This window comes from Opisthorchis viverrini, assembly GCF_000715545.1.
Source record: "Opisthorchis viverrini unplaced genomic scaffold opera_v5_14, whole genome shotgun sequence".
NCBI lineage: Eukaryota > Metazoa > Platyhelminthes > Trematoda > Opisthorchiida > Opisthorchiidae > Opisthorchis > Opisthorchis viverrini.
Window position 1 is genome coordinate 1,523,546 of NW_008751670.1, and position 21,191 is coordinate 1,544,736.

The 21,191-nt window shown below is 45.3% G+C and overlaps 2 protein-coding genes across 2 annotated transcripts in view; one reads left to right on the forward strand and one right to left on the reverse strand.

Moving 5' to 3' along the window:
* Positions 1-21,191, reverse strand: part of T265_12767 (hypothetical protein) — a gene marked incomplete at both ends in the record, with an annotated part of 64,865 nt that overhangs the window by 23,960 nt on the left and 19,714 nt on the right. The window contains 9 exons of the mRNA XM_009165386.1: positions 2,828-4,474; positions 4,599-5,150; positions 6,030-6,443; positions 10,728-11,279; positions 12,820-14,706; positions 14,740-16,007; positions 16,607-17,402; positions 17,561-19,068; positions 20,328-20,656. Coding sequence (XP_009163650.1) covers positions 2,828-4,474; positions 4,599-5,150; positions 6,030-6,443; positions 10,728-11,279; positions 12,820-14,706; positions 14,740-16,007; positions 16,607-17,402; positions 17,561-19,068; positions 20,328-20,656 — 8,953 coding nt within the window. The remainder of the gene's footprint in view (positions 1-2,827; positions 4,475-4,598; positions 5,151-6,029; positions 6,444-10,727; positions 11,280-12,819; positions 14,707-14,739; positions 16,008-16,606; positions 17,403-17,560; positions 19,069-20,327; positions 20,657-21,191) is intronic.
* T265_01319 (hypothetical protein) lies at positions 37-10,242 on the forward strand (the record flags this gene model as incomplete). The annotated part of the gene is made up of 2 exons (XM_009165325.1): positions 37-268; positions 10,037-10,242. 2 exons carry the CDS (start codon positions 37-39, stop codon positions 10,240-10,242), a joined length of 438 nt encoding a protein of 145 aa, XP_009163589.1.

Sequence of the window (21,191 nt, forward strand, 5' to 3'; positions counted from 1 at the left end):
AAGAAGCCAACTTTCTGTTTGCACTACTAAGTTAAAATGGCCACTCCGGTGAATTTTGGCGGCCAACATAAGGCCACTCGCAACAAAGGCACCAAACCAAGATATGAAGATGCAAATACACTCATTTACATCTCAACTTGGTTTTCACCGGAGACTCAAGTGAATCTCTCGTGCACGATGTTCTGCAAGTGGGTGTACTGCACAAAGGCCGTTTCATGTTTCAGTTGGTACGATATTCGAGATATCGCAGTATATTTCCGCAAAGGCAGTACATTCAGTTGAAGAACATCCTAAACGAGAGATTCCCTTGTCTCCCGTGAAAACCAAATTGAGTTGCAAATGAGTGTATTTGTCGACTCTGTCCAACTCGGGTTCAAGTAGAACATAAGGTTGACGTAAACTCGGGGACTGCCCCTACCTGATGAACCCAAAGTGGAAGGGCGAAACCGGTTTTGCTCTGACGAATAGTCTTCACCAACCTTGTGAGTAATTTCCTTCGTGAAAATACCTACAACTGTCTTATGCAGGCAGCTTGATCAGTTCATTATTAATACTGGGATCTTTAAACGATTAACGCTTATCGCTTACCCAACATTTGCCAGCCATCCGATCTTCAGACGAAAACTGAAAGACTATCTACTTCGCCAAGCCACCTCCATGTGTGTCTACAGGTTTGCTTTCTCCTAGAGGATCGTTACATTGGCTAGACTACGAGAATATTGTTTAAACGCATGTTCAAGTCTACATCTTTCTCGTTCACTAAAGCTGTGAAAACTATTAACGGCTGGGTGCTAACACTGGGCGCCGAATAGATTTTGGGACGCTATTTAATGTTATCTGTGAGGTTGATCCGAAGTTACCCCGGGAAAATCAGGATTAGAATCGGTATCTATCATACTTCGCAGGATTCATTCGTGCTTTAAAAAGCGTCCGATCCAAGTTCCTTGCTTACCATGGCCTAATCAGTTTGACTTGTTCGACCCTGATTGAGGGACATCACAAGGTCAATCAATTACCGAGATCCCCGATTTAGGACCATACCCTAGAAAGCCCGTTCCCCCGTCCCACCTTTATTCGTGTCTCCGACTCAACCTTACGAGTAGTGCATTACGTATATACATAAATCGCGATATCTCTAATATCGTAGCAACTGGAACATGAAGTGGCCTGGCACAGCACATTCAGTTGCCTGGAAATACGAGAGATTTAACTGGGTTCCAGTTGAGTCTCCGAAAAACCAATTTTTTTGCAAATGAATGTATTTCGCTTACTACAAAGAGGTTATTAGATGAGTACTCTGTTAGAATACTCGCCCAGGTCAGTTATACTATGCATTTTCCCACATTATCTGCTTGAGTAAATATGCGCGAACCAGTACCATAGGTTTACGTTTCGACCAATTCAATCGTGGTAAAACTTAAAAACTTTCCGCACTTTGGAGAAAACAACCCGAATGAAGACCATAGATTAGAGTCAACCCCTGAAGTACACTTCAATGGTAAACTTACACCAAGAAGAGAACACCTTAACAAACAAACCATCATCAGCCGGTGGGCCCTGGAGATTGATAACTGAACCAAAAAACGGAGTCTTCGATGAAACGCCCTAGACCAATTAGCAAAGTAATGTCTACAGAACAATGACAGAACATTGACAAAGTAGGCTTTGCCGATGAACCCTATTCAAAAATGATGTGATGCAATTTGATTTGACACTTTAGACTCAGAGGTTCAGGTGTATCGGCAAGCTGTGCATAATCTGTTGTTTTAGCACACTGGATGTTGGTTTCATGAATAAAAAGACTTAACGTTAGATGATAGACTTAAATTTCATCAGACAAACCAGCACACGTTTTCTTAAAAACGGAAAACAATGGGCAAATGTGCTGACAATCGTAGAGGCGGATCAGCTGGAAAGATCGATTCTTTCCGTCGTACTCAGACACAACTGAAGAAATGGTTTCGGCAATGCGAATGCGATGCTCGATATTGAGTATCCTCCACCCGTTATGGCTGCTTACCAGGTGAAGCTACATCCTGTCCAAGTGCGGGTTAATCACACTGACGATCAGCCGCTCGTGCCTAAGCGGTTAATTGTTCTAACTACTAGCCAGGAGGTCCCGGGTTCTAGACTCCCTTATTGGAGTTTCGTGAGATGCGCACTACCGATGATTCTCAACAAGGAAAAAAACACCTATATAGTGCTTATCTGCTAGACTTGCAGCATGAAATTTCAACTGAAAATCCCCAAACCTCCCCATACTACTATCAGCTATAACCGAACCTGACTATTCTTTTCACAACCCCTAGAACGGTACTTTTCAGAATGTCGAATCAGTTTAAATTCCCTCCAGAAAGAACAATGCGGTCGCTCTTTTCTCGGGAGACATTATCATACTGGTTGAAATCTTTGACGCTGACAGTTTAAGGTCCACAATGGTGTATAGATCGCAAACGGATACATTGTTGTGAGTACCCCACAAATTCTGTGGAGCAACACTGATTACTCAAGCTTATGAGCCCCTATATGTGACTGACTGTCGTTACATTGCTTTAAAGACAATCAGATCTATCGGTTAGTAACACACTAAGGGTGACGTAACCAGGAGTGGCGTGTGTTTCGCAAAATTTGGTACGATTTTTCAATGGAATAGTTCTTTGCATAACCTCACAAATCAGTGTTGAAGATCTCACACAAGACATATGCACGGGACATCATAAGCGAAAAATATAGATAAATGATCAACAGATGAGTTCAAAATAGAAGTCCTCTAAATACCTGTAATGGGAACTTAAAAGCTGATAGGATTATTCATCAAGTTACTCACCATGGTCTGTTCAGTGCGATGCTGTGCGTCTGCCTTCATCGAGTCCCACATGAACAGAAATTGTGACGTGTTCAGAAGGACACGCGTTGATTGATCTTTGTCTGAAGTTTGTTCAATCTGACTCAACTTCTCCTCTAACCTAATCAGCCAATTTCTTAGAGCATGCTGCTCCTCCAGCACTCGAACATGGAAATCCAGGGCCGCATCAACACGTGCCCGGCGTTCGAGCACCGTCATCGAAATTCGATGGGCTTGTTGCTTCAAACGCTCAATGGCTTCGGAAAAACTGTTCCGACCCTCCAATCCGGTGGTCAGAGCAACAGCTCGGAAGGTTTCAATCATTCTCTCGTACGTAATTGTTTCAAATCGATCCACCTGGTCCGAGATGTGGGATAAACTGGTTAAAATGGACATGTACACAAGTTCACCATTAAGCCAGAAAGACAACTTTTTTGCCTCCAGTGATTCCAGATCAGGAGATGAGGTTTCCAATTCCCGTTCCACTTCTGCTAATTCACACTGCGCCGTGGTAATAAGTTCTTCAAGCGTTTTGTGCTCATCCAGTGCCTTTTGCCAATAATTCAAACCACTGTTGGTACACTTCTTCATTGTGTTCAGTCTGTCGAAAAGCTCTTTTACCTGAGCATCAAGACTTTTCTCCATCGTGAACTGAACAGCCTCACCACATTTGCTCCGGCCCAAACGACGCAAAGCCACTCTTAATTCGTCGCATTTTGTCGTCAAGAGAGAAGACAGATCAGTACACTGTTGACCATCAAGATCACTTAAGAGTCGCTGTAACCGAGTAAGACAGAAAACTTTTTCTGATGATGTCTCTGGTAGCATGTCACGTGACCTTCCCATAGCCACTGGGCTCTCAGTTGTGAGTGGAATATAGATGGTTTGCAGGACGAGACCGCATGCGGACAAGAACTGGTGAAATCTGTTGAGTTGATCAATGGTTTCCATAAACAAGCTGTCTAGTTGAATCAGAACTGCAAGTTGGAATTTCATCGGTTCCTCCACCCTTTGGATTACATTCGACTTAAAGGATTCCAGCATTGATTCGATTTCACCACTGTTCAAAGTTTCCTTCATCACCACCGAAGCCACCTCCTCCAAGTTACGGGTCTGCTGCTCTGATCCACTGGAGTATGACTTTTCAAATTCGGTTAGGCGAGAGATTAACTCGGAAAAAATTTTGGAACAAGATTCCGAAGAACTTTTTGACGTATCATCGAGCTGGTACGATTGGGACTGCTTATCAAAAGATATCCGAGTGGAACCATAAAACTCATCAGCTGCATCAATAATTTGCAATAGCTGAGATTCCGTTGTATCGATCCATCCCATGGATTGTCCTGCAATGTCCATAAGACGGCGATGCTGTTCAACACGCTGTTCGTGAACTAACAGGCGTTTGGAAACATAGTCCTGAGCTCGTGTGAAGCACGTTTTAAGTCCTTCCACCTCTGTCGAACGGTTTTCATCTTCCTCTGGCTGTTTCAGGGGGGCACTCCGGTCCAAAACGGCAGACAAAAGGCTTTCTTGAGCGCGTAGCTGCTGCATCCGTCCCTGAAATTGGCAGAAAAAATAGCATGGATAATGGTTTAATAGCGTGCTACCATAGAGGGAGTGGAGCTGCCCCTTAAGCCTAGCAGTTCAACGACTTCAGCAATTACATATCCTAACCAGAGCAACTTTATCGGGAATACAACTTAAAACAGTAGTGCAGTCACATGAACGAGCTAACTATACATCATGCGCATACCTTGTAGGTTTCCAGTAACGCTTGCTTCTGTGACAATGTTGAAACCAGTTCCACCTCTTTAGCATCAGTTTCGTCAGCGACTTCCGGCACATTCCATTCTTTTACCACACTCTCAATCCAACTTTTTAGGCGTGTGTAGCATTCCGAAAATGAAGTCCAGTGGGAAACATCTGCCTCCGTCTGCCTCAGTGCGCTAGTCAATGTTTCCATAAGCGTTGTCATTTGAGATTGTCTGAGGTGTATCGATTCGCGTAGGTTTTCTCGACAGTGGACAAGAACGAGTGTATTGATGGGTCGCATGGTACAAACAGGTTTCTGTGATCTAGATATAGGCGAATCCATGACCTGATTCATCATATACGGTCCCGTAGCAATAAAACTGCCCAACGTGAGCAGATCGATAACATTTTGGGCTGCATTTTCTGCCGCCTGAATTTTCAGGTAGACCTCGTCACGCTCAACGAATAAACCCTGAACAGAAAAGAAGCGCATATTAGGGAGAGTTACGAGAGCAGGAGAAACTTTGTAATGAGATAAATACGACGGGAAGACCTACGGCCAGCTTACATGGGGCACTGTCTCCACTCGGCCCTGCCCTGAGAGGTAAGATCCGTCTATTTCAACTGCGTATATTCTCATTATGGACAATTCTACATTCAAAAAGTCAACATACCCACGGAAGAGCAACTCATTTTTCTAACAGTTCGGTGAATGTGTACAAATACCTTGGTGGCACGTAAGTGGGAGCCATAAAACATTAGCATAACGGCACTAACTACTGAGTGATGAAGGCGCTAAATTACTGACCGGAAGGACCGTGGTTCGAACCCAACTTCGACATCTCAACTACTCCTGTCTACGCTTGGATAACGTGGCGATATCCCAGCCCTCGCTGCTTCTTCAGGTGGCTCGGCAGCCATGCAACCAAGGGGCTCTGCAGCTGAGCGATTATTTTCCATTATAACCACTGCAATCTGGTTTGAAGGTGCATGCGGGAACAGAAGCGACAATAGACGGGTGGTCTTTCGATGAAAACCGAAAAACGGAGAGTCCACGAATATAAAATATGTGAGAGTTTAAAATTGAATTAAAAGTGGCTCTATTTGAAGTGTCGTCCCTTGCGAGGTTTGTCCCCCAAGACACTCCTATAAACCTCAGCATACATAACGCTCCCTTGCAACCCTGTCAAGCCGAGCCAACATCATGGATAATCAGTAAATAACCTATAAACACAGCAAATGAATTTATGAATGGTTAAGAGTAGACTCTTTCGGCAGTGTGATCACTTTCAAAAGCAGACATCTTCATCATTAAACAAGCCCAATGATGTCCTAAACATCTTCACTTATTTCACTACGAAAATAAAACGCGCGCGGAAAGTTTATAAATGAATTTGAAAACCCCCCAAAGGTTTTTATCCGTACTTCTTACCTCTAATGAGCTGAGGCGCGTTTCCGCTTCTTCTTTAGTCGACACGACTACTCGAGTTTGTTCGATAATGCTCGCTGCACGTTCACTCCATTGGCCTATGCACGCGTCAGCCTCTTCGTGACAACGATGTTCCACCTCTAATGAAGCAAGAAGCTCTCCCATTCGAGTCGTTGCACCAGTGACGTATTCTCCGAGGTAACGTAACCTCGTCTTTGCTTCATCCAAAATCAGATTACGCGATCTCGGCTGTTGTTCGCTCGTTCGTTCCTCCGTTTCGGGGGATATCCCAGTCAATGTGTCTGACGTCCGCTGGTCTTTACCAAATGCCAGTTGTATCAATGACACACTGCCCAGAAACATATTTTCTGTATGCCTCACCCTGGTTTCCAATTCTGCAACCCGACTCATTAGATTCTGTAGACGAAAACAACGCAGATGAAGAAAACAAATTTTGTGAAATCAAACATAGTCTGATGGATACATGCGTAACAAACGACAGCTGGTCAAATCAAATGAGTTGCCTGACGTAGGTCGACGACCAAGGAGTATAGCAGTGGATGATTAGATGTTCAGAATTTCATACATACGAAATTCCAATCACGGAGAGTAATTAAAATACAGCAGAGTTACAAAATTCCAAAGGGGATACTTTCAACCCAAAACCCACGAAACAAATAAGGGCTTGTGAGCAGCAGAAGCCCTACAGCCAGTGTATTGTCGTTAGAATGGATCTCTACCCCAACAAGTAAATTGTCCACTGCTTATCTGAAACTATTCACACAAATCTTGAAGGACCCGTCACAGGCAACCCATAAAAAGTTTTAAAATAGGCCTTTGTTGTTAGCTCCAAGTTGAATATCATGTAAAGAAAGTTCATCAAAAATTCAGTCTGGCGTTGTCTGGCCTACACTGTGCGGCTGTTATAGCTAGGGTGCTAAAGAGTTCAGATACCAAACAAATCGGGCACTATTCGCAGAGAAAACATATGAGGTTTCACATCAAACCTAAAAGTACACACTGTCTTGTATAATTGAACAAAGAAACTGGTGCCCTAACAATGAATATATTTATGCAATATACGTCGGGGTGCTTGTTGTTGAGAGGTGACCACGACATTTGATATGTCCCAGTGGCTCTGGAGCAGAATAAGAAACATATCAGTACTACGATTTGGTTGAAACCACGTATTGGAGGTGGAGATGTTGCTAGTTAGAAATAAGATTCGATAAAACCTTGAGGCAGAAAATCCGCGGATATATGGAGCAATAAAGGTGAGAGGGGGAGTGGAAACCTGTCTCCCAGAGACTGGGTCTCGATAAGAAGTTTGCGTATACGCAATGCTGCTTAGCCCCTATGTCAGATCCTTAGTTATCCAGGAACTGAGATCCGGAACAAAAATAGTATACCAGTTTCGACCAACTGAGGGCACTGTGGAACAACCCGTGTTAGTTACACAACACGGTGATCGTATGCCACAGTTGGTGAATCTCGAACTCACCCTGTGCTCAATTTAAAAAATGGGACATCTATTTAGTCCAGAGCTCGAAAAAGACTAGTGGTTGGGGCGCGAACTTACTGACTACAAGGTCTGCGGTTCAAAGCTAACCCCAGGGTTTGGTTAACCTGGCAGTATCTCAGCCCTCGTGCTTCCCTAGGCTACGAAAAGTCGTTACAGCCGAACGAATACTAGTGTTCTCACTAGATTGACATATCCAAGCTCATACTTCAACCAAGTATTAGTAATATGAAATGGCAGTCTGGAATAACGATGATATAACCAGATGGTGGGTTGTGAACCATTTGTTACGTCGGCAAACTGGGCGCAGTCACAAACGTTGCAAACTCTCCGTAAAACCTAAAACCGGGAACTGTAGACCTACCGGAGAGGTTGAGTTAGTGTCTTGTTCTAAACTGTTTAATATCTTAATGAAATCACCAGCCCACTTAATTTCTCAGGAAACTAAATCTGCTAACTGTTCAGCTGGAGTTGTTGGACTTGTGGTACATAGGTCAACAATATGAACCAATGTTACGTAATCCGTCTATCCACGATCCCTTAATGAGCTCCAACAACAGTACGACTCTTCGAAAAACAAACGCTTACTTCAATGTGACGGATGACAACAGCTAGATTGCCCACTGAAGCGTGCCATCACTTCGTCTGGTAAGACCCCCACCAATAAAATGAAAGATGTTCTCATAAAGGAAACCACTCACAAGGTTGCTGAAAACTCTTCGACCCTGTGAGTAGTTTTCTTTATGAAAATATACTGCGATATCTCGAATATCGTGCCAACTGAATCATGAGGCGGCCTGTGTGCAGCACATTCAGCTGGAGAACATCATAAACGAGAGATTCAATTGATTCTCCCGTGAAAACCAAATTGATTTGCAAATGAGTGTATTTCTCGGAAGATATTCTCATCTATCTACTGACGTCAGTGAAACGGCTGGGCACGTTTGAACACATTTAGAATACTATCCGGCTAATGATCATAGCCTGAAAGAAGTAATATGTTGTTCGCCGACCTAGTGTGAAGCGAAAGGCTAGCCACGATAGGCTTCAATGTTTTTCCCTTAGGAGATGCCCGCCAACAGCCATCCCAAAGGTGAAGCCCTGGTAACCTCATCGGTTAGTTTGTAGAAAGTGGACCTAAGTTGCACATTAAGTGTACATCTGAGAAAGTTGGCGGATGGCAACTTCAAACGACTAACTGCCCAATCAGCGCGCCTATGTAGGAAATAGTTTCCATCAGAGGAGCTTCGTGAACAGGAGGGGTTTACTTCTAGCGAGCACACCAGCTTGTCAGTGACGTTTGAAGATTGAATGGTATCCATGAATTGAAAAATGTAGCGCAGACTGTGCCTCTATACCACTCTTCCAAAGGGTTCTAGGGTTTTCACGAGCTGCTGTGCGGTGGCGTGATAGGAAAGCTTGGTCTTGATGGACAAGGCCGGTAAGCTGTTTATCACTGGTGATTCTTCACACCACAAACATGCGGGTTTGCTACTTCTGTATTCTCTATTACCCACGCGTATATTTGAAAATTTAAAACACTAGTCATCTTGGTCCCAAAAAACTAACACAACGGAATAGTAATGCCGGGATCATAGAATGTTTCTGACAGTACGGTGATGAATTCTAATACCCGTCTGAAAAGTCAAATCCTTCTTGATTGTCACAAATAAGCCAAACCAATATGATCAATATCGATGGTTCTTAAACAAAGGGTTCCGAAAACTACACTCGCTTGCAAGACAATCTGGTTTTACCGGGAGGCTCATTGGAATTCCAGTTGAACCCTTCGTTCATGACGTGCTTCCACTGAATGTCATGAATCATGTTTCAGCGGGTACAATCTCCGAGATAGCGCAGGGTAGTTTCTTAAAGGAACATTACTTACAAGATGGGTTGTCGAAGATTTTTCAGTAGTCTTGCAGGTAGTGCTCCTTCCAGAAAAAGAATTCCCTTTATCCTAAGAGGGAAATTTCGATGGTTCGGAGGATTTGGATTTGAAGGCTTTGGTCTCCTGCTTTCATTGCCCAAAATCTGACGCTTCTGATACTCTCTTGATGACAAATGCGCGGTTAGAGGATCGTGTGGTGGCACTGCCAGAGGGTTTCAGTTCCATTTGGAGCTGATCGCTGCCGTAGTCAAAGGTGGAAGCCATCAACAACCTATATAACTGTATATTGCTTCGCGTATCATCATCACCTTCGGCTATGCACGGTATGCAAGTGGTTTCAAGGAACTCAGCTATCGTACCATCCAGATGTTAGGTTGAGCGGTTTGATTTCCCGGACAACTCCGAGTTTGAATGAGAAAATTCTTGAAGTAAGCTGCCGACCTTGAATTTGTGAGGGCCGTCATCTGTGTAGTGCCTTTATTCGTGCTTATGTAACTGCGTAAGTCAAGCTTGTAAGATTGGAAATAGGGTCGGATGAAAAACCGAAGCATACCAGAGGCTAGAACGATACCTATTGAAATCCACCCTGATGAAACTGAGATACGAACCATCACAATATCTCCATATCTGTAATCAAAACCTACTGTCAAAATTTGAACACATATGACTTAAAAACAGAGACAACTTTTATCGAGAAATGCACTCAGTTGCAAATCAATTTGGTCTTCACGGGAGACTCAAGTGAATCTCTCGTTTATGATGTTCTGCAACTGAATGTGCTGCACACAGGCCACCTCATGTTTTAGTTGGTACGATATTCGAGATATCGCAGTATATTTTCGTAAAGGCAGCACATTCGGTTGAAGAACACCATAAACGAGAGGTTCAATTGAGTCTCCCGTGAAAACCAAATTGATTTGCAAACAGTGCAATTTGGGTTCAAGTAGAACATAAGGTTGACGGAAGCTCGGGGACTACGCCTACCTGATGGGCCCCAAGAAGGGCGGGACCGGTTGTAGGCTGTCAAAGAGTTTTCAGCAACCTTGTGAGTAACTTTTCCTCGTCAGATATGGATCAATGAAACGTGATGGGAACTGAAAGGACTGAATGGTGTGAAACAGGCTGTGAACCACCAGTCCATGACGTCAACAATTTCGCTAAAGTTTAAGCATAAATTCGGTAGATGAACAGTTTGACTGCATGTGATATCCCACTTCCTCTACTCAGGGAAGTAAACCCGGTCATTCTGAATCCTCGAAAACAATTGAGTAACACTTCCGCTCAATCTTACCTGTAATCCATCCATCCGTTGTTGGCACAGTGCTGGAGTCGGGGCTGTTGTCCACCTCAACAAGGCGCAGAACTGCTTTTCAGCGTTCTCAGTGTCTTGCAGTAACTCTGCTTCTCCTTCGGATGATGCTTTAGCCTCGGCCAAAGCTTTGGTGAGATAAGTTTCGAACTTGACCATTTCACTTGTCCACTCAGATAATATGATACGGCCATTACTGACAGCTTGCACAGCTGCATCGTGATCCAGCAACAATTGATCAAGCATGTCCACTGAAAGAGTCTGCGGCGCCAGTTGGGTAGACAGTTCTGTGGGAAGACTGACCTGATTTTCCAAAGTATTCAAAATTTCTTCAGCAGTTGGAGGAGCCATGGCTCCGATCGCACTGGGAGCGACATCATGATCACTTTCAGCACCACCCTCGAGCCGGTTCGATTCCGAACCAATCTGTTCGGCGAACTCCTTCTCGAGCCACTGACCACGAATCATGAGCAAAGTCATGCTTCGGAGCTTGTCGATAAGCTGTTCTCCTTCAGTCAAGGTCACATTTTGATGCTAGAAATTTGGGAAAAGGCTGTTGAACCAACGTTAACAAGACGACACCAGCCAAGGTTACGTGTTACACGTCCTATGGTTGAGATTTTGGAGGTCAAAAAACCTTTTGGGAGTTAAAGTCATATACTAAAAAGCATCCGACGGACACTCAGGATGATAAACATAATATATGTGAGTGGGTTGCGGGATTTTGATCAGTCCACTTCAAAAGGGAAAGCATTGGATTGGGGATTAGCTCATACTGGATGGTGTCAAAGCTTATTTCGTTGACCATGACGGGCTTGAAGGCCGGGCCTCTGGCAAGCGGAAGGAGCATCCTACCAACATCAGAATAACCACACGTTCTCCATTCGGGAGGGGGGATTAGTTGACCTGACGCCCCTAACAGCGGCCCAGTAAATGTCTCGATCAAGACTGGCCTATCTGTCAGAACCCCCAGTATCACGGACACTTGAAACATGCCGAAAAAGTTCGGTTGGTTGCCTGCCAGTGGCAGAATCGGCATGCACACATTCTCGTTGGAAGCAGTTACCTACTGTACTGGCACTGCTACAAAATCGTCGTTCGAATTCCCGAGCAAAACAGTCGAAATGCTCAAAGCGCAACCACGACCAACTTTTGAGACGCGACAATTCAGGTGCATCAAATCTGCGCTGGCAGATTACCAGTGACGCGGTCATCCTGCACATCAGATGAACTCAGTTTAAAAGTCGCCACGGCCAAGAAAACCACGGTTGATGAGCTCCGACCATGGTGAAACTCCAACCCAGTGTTTGCCCCATTCCATAGGTTTGCAAGACACTAGTGACTATTGTTTACTGATAGTGCTGGTGTGTTTGCATTGTTATCAATCCAAAATAAGTTAAGATCTTCCCTGAGGAAATTGATACTAACCAAAAGCAGAATCTAATGAAGAAGTCATCAAAGGTTATTTGAATGACACATAGATATGTGAAAGGACTGACCAAATAAGCGGAGTAACTACCAGAATGCACCGAAGTGAAACAGAAATAACACGTCGAAGTTCACCAGGCTGCATATTTACTGACCTTTCCAAATGACCACGAGTCACGGACCGAAAAGATAGATTTTGCCTCCAAGAATAAGAATCAATCAGTATGATCAGAGGAAGCTCGAGTACACGCAGTTTGAACGAAAAGATTGCAGGCGGAATCAAAGCGACAGCCCCTGACTTGTCAGACGAGTGCTCTAATCACTGAGCCAATGCATACTCCTGAACTCCGAAATCAGGGGATTCGTGGTTTGATTCCAAGTCAACATGTGTCCTTCTCTCCGTATGACATGTGATTTGGTTTCTCGCTTAAAGATTTATCGAGTCATCCAGTTTCTATCAAATTACAGCCAAATCTTTTGGATATTTAGGCGATATCAACGCACGGTCGATTTTGAGATCCGGACAACAGGGATAACTAATAGCGTTGACAGTGTGGCCGTTAATCCACTAAATGAATGCGGGAGAAACGTGTGCACACTTGTTCTCGGTCTTAGATACAGAAAAAATGACAAAAATGCGACTCACCTTGACGAGACGAAGAACTGTGTTAAGGTACTGAACCAAACGTCCTGAGTTGGTTTCAGCAAGGAGCGGTTGCAGCATGTCGACTCTTGTTGCCTCCGTTTCTGCCGGTAGTAGGCTGAGCGCGAGCCTTTGAGCACGCTCTGAATTGTCGTACCATGCCATCCAAACTTTCAGTGCTTCTATGTAGAATTGATTCACACGCCGATGAGCCAGTTCCGTTGCTTTGGAAGTAGATCCCATCAAACCGGCAAGGCGATGCTCTAAAGAAACAGCCTCGCTTTCTAACAACACAGCTCCTCCACCAGTTTCAGTCTGATCTTCTGTTTCTTGTTCACCGGGCTCTTCAGAGTCTACCACTTTCTCTTTATTCAGTCGAATGAACCGATAGTGATAACGACTAGGTCCGCTTGCAAGCAAATGGGCACGTCGATGTAATCGCAAAGCATGGCCACGGAGATTGCTGAGTTTCAAACGTGCTGCTTCCAACTCACATAAACGGTGAATCTCTCGTTTGGTGTACCCAATGGAAGCATCAACGAATATCAGGCTTGATGCAAGAGACCCAGGGGAGACACCTGATGTGAGATTGTGAGTACCTGTGTCATCCGAACTGCTTGTGCTGCATGAATTCAACTCAGCTACCGCGTTGTCAATCATTGCACGTAGTTGTTCCAGTTCTGACCTGAGCTGATCACAGCGTACTCCTTCCTCGCTCCACTGAATCGCCAGACGATCGGCTGTTTTTCTCAGCTTTTCCATCCTCCAGTCAAATTCTCTAACTGACTGCACAATGTTCTCACGATCCGGCAAGTCGGCCTCGACTCGACAATTCACGCTGGCCAACAAATTTTCATAGTATACCACTTCTGTTGCGAAATTAGTCAATACAGTCTGAGGGTTCACAAGTGCCTCCATCTCAAGTGATGCGGTTGGAATAACGGTGCCTTGGTTTTCCATCGTTGTCACAGCAACAGCAATACAGGCAGAGGCAGACAATTGGCAGCTGCACGATTCCAAAGTAGTTTCCGTGGGGTCTAACCAGGCAACTAACTCTTGAAATCCAGCTTCTATACAGAGGAGGGCTGCACAGCGCACTTCCAGTTGTTGACGCGTGGTTGCAAGGCTGTCTTGCAGCTGTTGCCATCTTGCAATCACATGGTCACGCAGAGGATCCACTGAGGATGTACCTATTGGTTCCGATGTTTTTTCAGACTGAGCGAGCGTTGCATGGGGTTCCGAACTTTCCCGCCTAATTTCAGCCTCAAACTCTCGATACGCTTCAAATGCGCCTATACAAACTTGATGAAGTCTCGTAAACAGACTGTCGCGTTTGCCAAGCAGTTGTGTTTCGGCTCTTTTGATTATATCCAATTTTTGTTTTGCTTCCTCATAAGTGTCTACGTCGAGATGATGCATTGGTGAGGTCTGTATGGCTACTTTGTCGAGGTCGGTTTGATCGACAACCTCCTCGGTATCTTTTTCGGCTACGAAACTTGCTAAGTTGGATTTGGTGGAACTGGAATTTAGTCCAGACTGCTGCTCTAGTAGATCCAAAACTTCGGAAACCTGAGCAACTGCCTGCTCACGCTGAAAAAGGGCATGCGACAAAGATGTAGTCCGCCTTCCGAGCTCACCCAGTCTGTTTCCAACGCCCCATATAGAGTGCACCGCTTGAGAAACAAGACTGTCCACAGTTGTTCCACGAGATGGAGCAATCGAAGTTAAGCGATCTCCTAGACGGCGTAGTTCACTAAGTTTTTGAACAATGGTCGAAGCTTCGTTGACCAGTTCACTTGGGGGTTCAGATTCTGAAGGTGGTCGTTCCGATGTTCCGCGAATAATTAACTTCTCGCGAACGGTAGAAATTGCAGACTCCCACTCGATCAGCTGTTGACCAAGCCGATTAAGGCGTGTACTAACCCCCTTAGCTTCACCAGATGGGTTGACCACAGCACTCGTAGCCGCACAGGTTTTCCGCGCATGTAACTCCATGTTGTTGGCCTGTTCGATTATCCGGTCACGTGCCTCAGACAGCTGTTGCCAGCTTTCACAAATGGAAAAAACTTGCACAAGGTTCGCCTTAAGACGACCTTGCAAACGATCACATTCCGTCATGAATCTAGCCGTATCAACGTAGAAGCTGAATGGCTCAACCTGCAAATGGTCACCGCCAGCCTTTGATCTTGGACGACCAATTCCCCAGGTATCCTCAATACTGGTTACAAACATCAAACCCGACGATACGGCTGCCGTGTCCAAAACCCTTGGGTCCAGAAAAACTGCTTCTTCCGAATCTTCCGTCACACGTTGCGGCTCGAGCTCCTCAATTACCAACCAAGAGTTGGTGCCCCGCCAGTTCCCAATCGACTCTTTCAATCTGGAGATTTCAGCCTTCACGAGTTTGTATTCGTTCTGGTAGTTTCGCCCAGATTCGGACACCTGTTCTTGAAACAACAGTGCTTCGGAATCTTCCATACTGTCTGCCCTCTTCTTTTCAGATTTCGCTTCCGGTTTTAAGGTCGAATCAGTTTGTTCAATGTCGCTGCCAAGTTCCTTTTTTCGCTGCGTAGACAAGTCTGTACCTTCCTCTTTCACGTATTGCCCTTCCGCCTTAACTTCCTGGTTAGATTTTGAATCATTTGGAACACCCGCTGTTTCTCGAGCACTTGTTTCTCTTTTTTTAATTTCCACCTTTAACTCAACCATATCGGATGTGCTCGTGACGCCTTTGATGCGGTTGTCCAGAGCCACGACCTGTTCACGCCACAATTCCCGTGCTTGTTCATAGGTCACAGCTGCCGTACACGAAGACCAGCGGCAGGATACTCGATTGACGAGACGGCGCATGCGTCCAACCAAACGTCTTAATCGCTCGCGGAGTGCCCTATTGATTTCATCTGCAGCATCCACACTACTCTGACGTGAGATACTTGACATGTCGAAGCATACAGAACGTTGATTGCGCAATCGGCCGCCAGATCTTGGCCTGTCTCCAGTAACTTGGCTTCCTGGCCTGCTACCACTCTGATGGGAAAGAGCGCGAAGATCAACACCTTCTCCCTCGATTTGCACAGCAATTTCCCTCAAAGCCATCATGCGAGGACCTTTGGCTTCGGTGTATATTGCATTCAGTTGGTTCAGCGCTTCTGCAAGGTCCACTCCTGCCGTATTGTGATCGACTTCACGCTCTGACAATGAGAGAAAATTATATGAATACTGAAGTCAAACGAAGTCTGTCTTAATAAGCCAGCCTGATAGAGTATGAAAAAAAATGCTAAAATAGCGATAAGCTGTAATGGAACAAACATGTAGTATTTGCAGTATAATAATCAATACCCTCCATTCTGTTGTCGTTGGCACGTTTCCCAAGAAGCCTAGAAGAACCCCTCTGGATAAAGTTCAGTCATTCCCATTGAATGTCTCTTACTAACTGATTTTGTCGCGAACGATTTCGGTTGACTAATTGGTGATTCAAAAACGTCTTTTCCATCCCAATCAACCAAAATCACTTACAGACAGATGAGGTAATACTGAAGCACAATACTGCACTAGACAAAGTTCTCCACTCTGAAAAGTATTCAGTCTAGTATTCACATAATGTACGACTGAAACAGCTGACAATGGAAGCCAACATTTGGTAATTTTCAGTCTGTTTGAGGGCGGATATGGAAGTTCTCAGTTAAATTTCTGTTCCAGTAGTCATGGACTGAGACACAACTGCCTTCCTTGTGAACCGGTAAAAGGATATAAATAAATTAGGACATATGGTTACCGGATAAGAACTCACCTCCACTGGGTTTCATTGCGGACTCTGTTGGCTTGTCACTCAGTGAGATGGACAAAGGAGCCGTCGCAGCCACCCAAACTCGGGAAAGTTTACCTAGACGTTTTTCGCAAACGGCCATCCACTGATTTAACTTCTCAATATCACGGAATAGACGGTCACGAGCATCTAGTTTTCCGTCCAGATGGGTATTCAGTTTTTCCCACAGAAGTGCTAACCTTTGCACTCGTTCCCCAAACTCACGAAACCGGATTGCTGAGGGATGCGGACTGGTCGTGGGATTCACTAGCTGCGTAGTCAATGTTGAGCTATCAATGGCATAGCTATCCCGCCGAAATAGGGACAACCTCCGTGGTGGGATCTTAGATTCATCGATTTGATCCAACGTGGCGCATTGTATTTCCCGCTGGATCACCAACTGGCGCAATAACCGTTCTGTGTGTGAGCTCAAAGACCGCCACAATGCTTCGGCCAATTGTAATCGTTCTTGTTCGGTTCGGAGACGCGATAGGCGAGATTCCAGGTCCTGTACGACTGGACTGCCAGAGGAACGCTGTTGCTCAGTCTCAGTTGACTTCTCGGGTTCTCCGTCTGGCTGGACAGGAAAATCAGGTCTTTCATCCAGGTCATTTTTCTCACGCTCAAGTTCAATTTCAATGCTGCTGAGTTTAGCGTTCAACTCGTTTGCTTCACGATGCCAAGTATTCCATGTGCCGTATACGTCGTCCAGATACTGACCCTCTTCAATGAACCAATAATTGATGCTCTCCCAGCGTTTGAAGAGTGCCTCAGTAGCTTCCTATAATCAGAACGAAGAGAATAAAAGGTCGCTAGCAAACGATTTGCATTTAAAAACCATGTGGGTTTAACGCACTCTGTCCACACTGATCGTCACCTCAGTAATGCAAAGTCACTACGTTGGGGGATTCGTTCATTGGTGTTATCAAAATCGCTCACCTTTAGGCTGGGCCACATCGTCAATCGAAAGTTGATGGATGCCAGTTCATCTCGTACTTTTCGCCAATGTGTTTCATGTTCTGTCTGTCGTTTACTGTGGGCAGTTCGGATCTCTTCGAAGGCTTCAATTGATTCAGGAAGGGCCGCATGACTAAGCGTTTCAGCCACACGTTCGGCTTCCGCGATGTGTTTGTCGAAATCGGGGACTAAATTGAGGAAGTTAGTTATCTGTGACTGCAGGTTCTGTAAAGAAGCTTGATGTGCATGAAATGCCTCTGCAAGGACTGCCTGTCGTCGATGCATCCCCATCAGCTTGGCTTGAGCACGAGTCACTTCACTACTCAACTGCTGAGTATCTCCTAGATTCTGATCGACTGCATCAAGAGCGGTTAGCTCTAAAAACAAGGAATCAAGGTNAGGAATCAAGTTTCCAAGACGTCGCAATGCAGCCTCGACCTCCTGCAACTCCAAATGCACCGAACTAGACCACGAAGTCACTTCAGCTAGCGCAGCCTTTGCTGCAGACTCCGAAGCACCAAATTCACGCGACGGGACGGCCCCTTCACCAAGTGGCAAGACATCGGTCACCTTGGACAACTTTTCTTCTGCTCCATCCAAGAACTTTTCGAGTTCAACTGAACCAGTATAAAATACTTCCCATTTCCCCTCAGAGGTTCGAAGACGTGCAAGTCTTAAGTTTAAATCTTCTCTAGACTGTCTTAACTCCGCTTCAAGCTTCTCAATCATTTCATCAATTTGGGCTACACGTTGTGGACTGGCTCGTGACTTCATTACATCAGCTGCTGCACGCAGTGCAGCTAAATCAGCTTCGGCAGCTTGAAGGGCTTCGAGCTGTGCCTTAACTGCATCCGCTTGTGCGCGGACTGATTTTTGCCCGGCCTTTGTTGCTTCTTCCACGCTTGCTGCTATTGCTCCAGCCACACCTGAAGCCAAAGAAGCATTTGCCCAGGCCTTTGTAGCTTCGTCGATTCCTAAGGCTTGACAGATTTTGTCGCCATCCACTTTGCCCTCTTCTGACTGTAGCGCCATGACCAGAGCCGCGGCAGCAGTCGAACTAGCCGCTCCCCCTATCAGATGCTTCGTGCCAGCGAGCAAGTCAGTTAGACGCTGTTTCGTTGTTTCAAATTGCTCAAGTGCTTCAGCAGTTTGTCGAAGGCTAGCTAATCCCAATTCGGCACATTTGTCCACCTCCTCCCATGTAGCTCGTAATTCCGTCTCACTCGGCTCAATCCAGTCGACAATGTCGTTAGTCTTCATTCCCAACCCTCTATGAAGCATCGCAGCCAAGCTGGCATCTCGTTCTTCGGCCAGGCGGGCAACCATCGCTTCACGTTCGGCCAAAAGACGGCGTATGGAGTCCAAATCGGTTGGCAGTTGTTCAAGGTCATCTTGCACCGCCTGTTCCACTGCAGCTCGCACAAGCTTGGCTTTGCGTTGCTCCGTAACGGCACTCGCTCTAAACTCCAAACTGTCAGCGATTATCGGGGCTGTTAAAAAAACGGATGCAGAAGTTCAGTTACCAAAACACCGATAGATAATACAAAACAGATGAATCCACTGAAGAAGTGGAAAGTTGTAAAATTAGTGGAACAGTCTCAGGAATTCAGAAACTGTAATGTCGGAAGGATTGAGGAACGATAGCTGCCTACTTCAAAATAAGGTTGTCAGTTCCCTCTACCAAGTGTTGTTTGTTAATTGCTTGAGTGATTACCGCAGGCAAACTGCGTTTTCCGAGTAGTCAGTGGGACAGGATGCCACTCTCAGACGGTGAATTCAAATGAAATTCCGCATGAGTAGCGGGAATACTCTTCGAAAGCACTGCTCCAGTACTTCATGATAAGCTTGACCGTTACTAACAAGTAGTACAAGGTAATGGGTGCTCTGAGGGAGACCCAGCAATTCGTTATCTTACGGATCCGCTTGCGGTGAACCGTTTGTTCTAACGTAGATATAGCTGAATTTTGAAGTAAACATTCCGCAAGGTGTTCATTAGGTCGCACGAAATTCAAGCAAAATAGTTGATTATTCCGTTATTTTTGGTGTTCAATACAGCCAAACTCAAAACATGAGCGTTACTCGCACTGATCGACACATGAATTTAGTCAGCTAACCACGTCACATAGCCATGATCGTTCGTTAAGAATCACTACACAAACGTCCATCAGATTAGAAGGTCAGCGTGCAGTTCACCCACCAGATAAGCGCTTATTGTCTTGAAACATCAACAGCACACTGGTTGCTACGCCAATTTTGATATCCGTGCCTGTTAGTACTCTTAGAGTTACAGTTGGAACCGCTAGAGTTCACCAACCAAAACCTCGCAACCAAAGCACTGTTGGCGTTAAAAACGTTCGCCTCTTGAGTGTATCACTCGTCCCAATGCAACCACACTCAGCTACATCCGTCAGCAACCTTAGTCCCGTCCAGTTGTTAGAATTATAGTCATTGAACTGAGAATGACAGAAACACCGACCTAGCATGTGTGAAAATTGAGAGAAGAGCAGAAAGACGTCCAAGATGACAGGATCGAGACTGATAGTTTCAGAAAACGCTGTCACAAAAACAAGACGGGAAATCGTAAAAATCCTAATGTGATCCCTTGCGTAGCGTGTAACATTGTAGTACTTCCCAGCGCATAGTTGTATCACAATATAACCCATAGATGAGCTATCGGCGCACTGGGCACAAAACTGAACAGAACTCTGTGAGGAGTGATAGAAAACAATTAGTTATGGCATAGCCTCACCCCGGTCAAGTACAACATCCATCTCTGCGCGCAAGTCATGCAAGGATCCGATAGCAGCCGCAAGTACCGCTCGTTTGGTGGCCAGCTCCGTGGCAGACAAACCGCCTTGCATGGACAGATCGGCCAACGTGGCATTCAGCATGTCCGCCAAGGCACCCTGTTCTTTGGTGATTCCGGTCAGTTCCTCAAAACGGGAGAGCATGGCCCTATATCGAGCTGCCAACTCCGTTGCTGAAGCCTCGTCTGCAATCTTTGTATCGTCTGGGTTGGCTTGCAGACGGCGTACTAGGTTTTCCACTTCGTTAGTCCAATCAACCAAGCTGTAGAGCCTGATGAATGTAAGAGAAAAAGTAACCGACACATATGACTACGGGGTTCGTAAAACACCAAAAGTGAGGCGTGACAATCATGATAGACGTGGTAATAGCTGCCGTGTGAATCTGCCGAGAGTTAACTTATTTGCACTGTCCCCATTGACGAAATATCTGTCAGCAAATGTATACGAAAACCCAAGCTACTTGGCATATAAAAACATTCAATAGATTATCCATGGATTATCCAACTCACGGTATGAGGTTGTGGTTAACGGGAGATTGGAAAGGCACCGAATCGGTCAAACCCCCTGAGTTTGCTTCAAAAAGCTAGTGAGCGGCCGCAGTCACGGCATCAGAAGGAAGAAAATAGGCTGATGTGCAGTAGAAAACCAGATGATAAGGTTGAACTGAGTAAATAAGTCTACGTAAGCTCAAAACAACAGCTGCTGCTGCTCCGCAATCGAGATCAAAAAGGACAACGAGCCATGCTGGTCAGAAACAAGTCATTCAAACCATAGAAGTAGTTGAAGGGAACTACGCGGGACAGAGC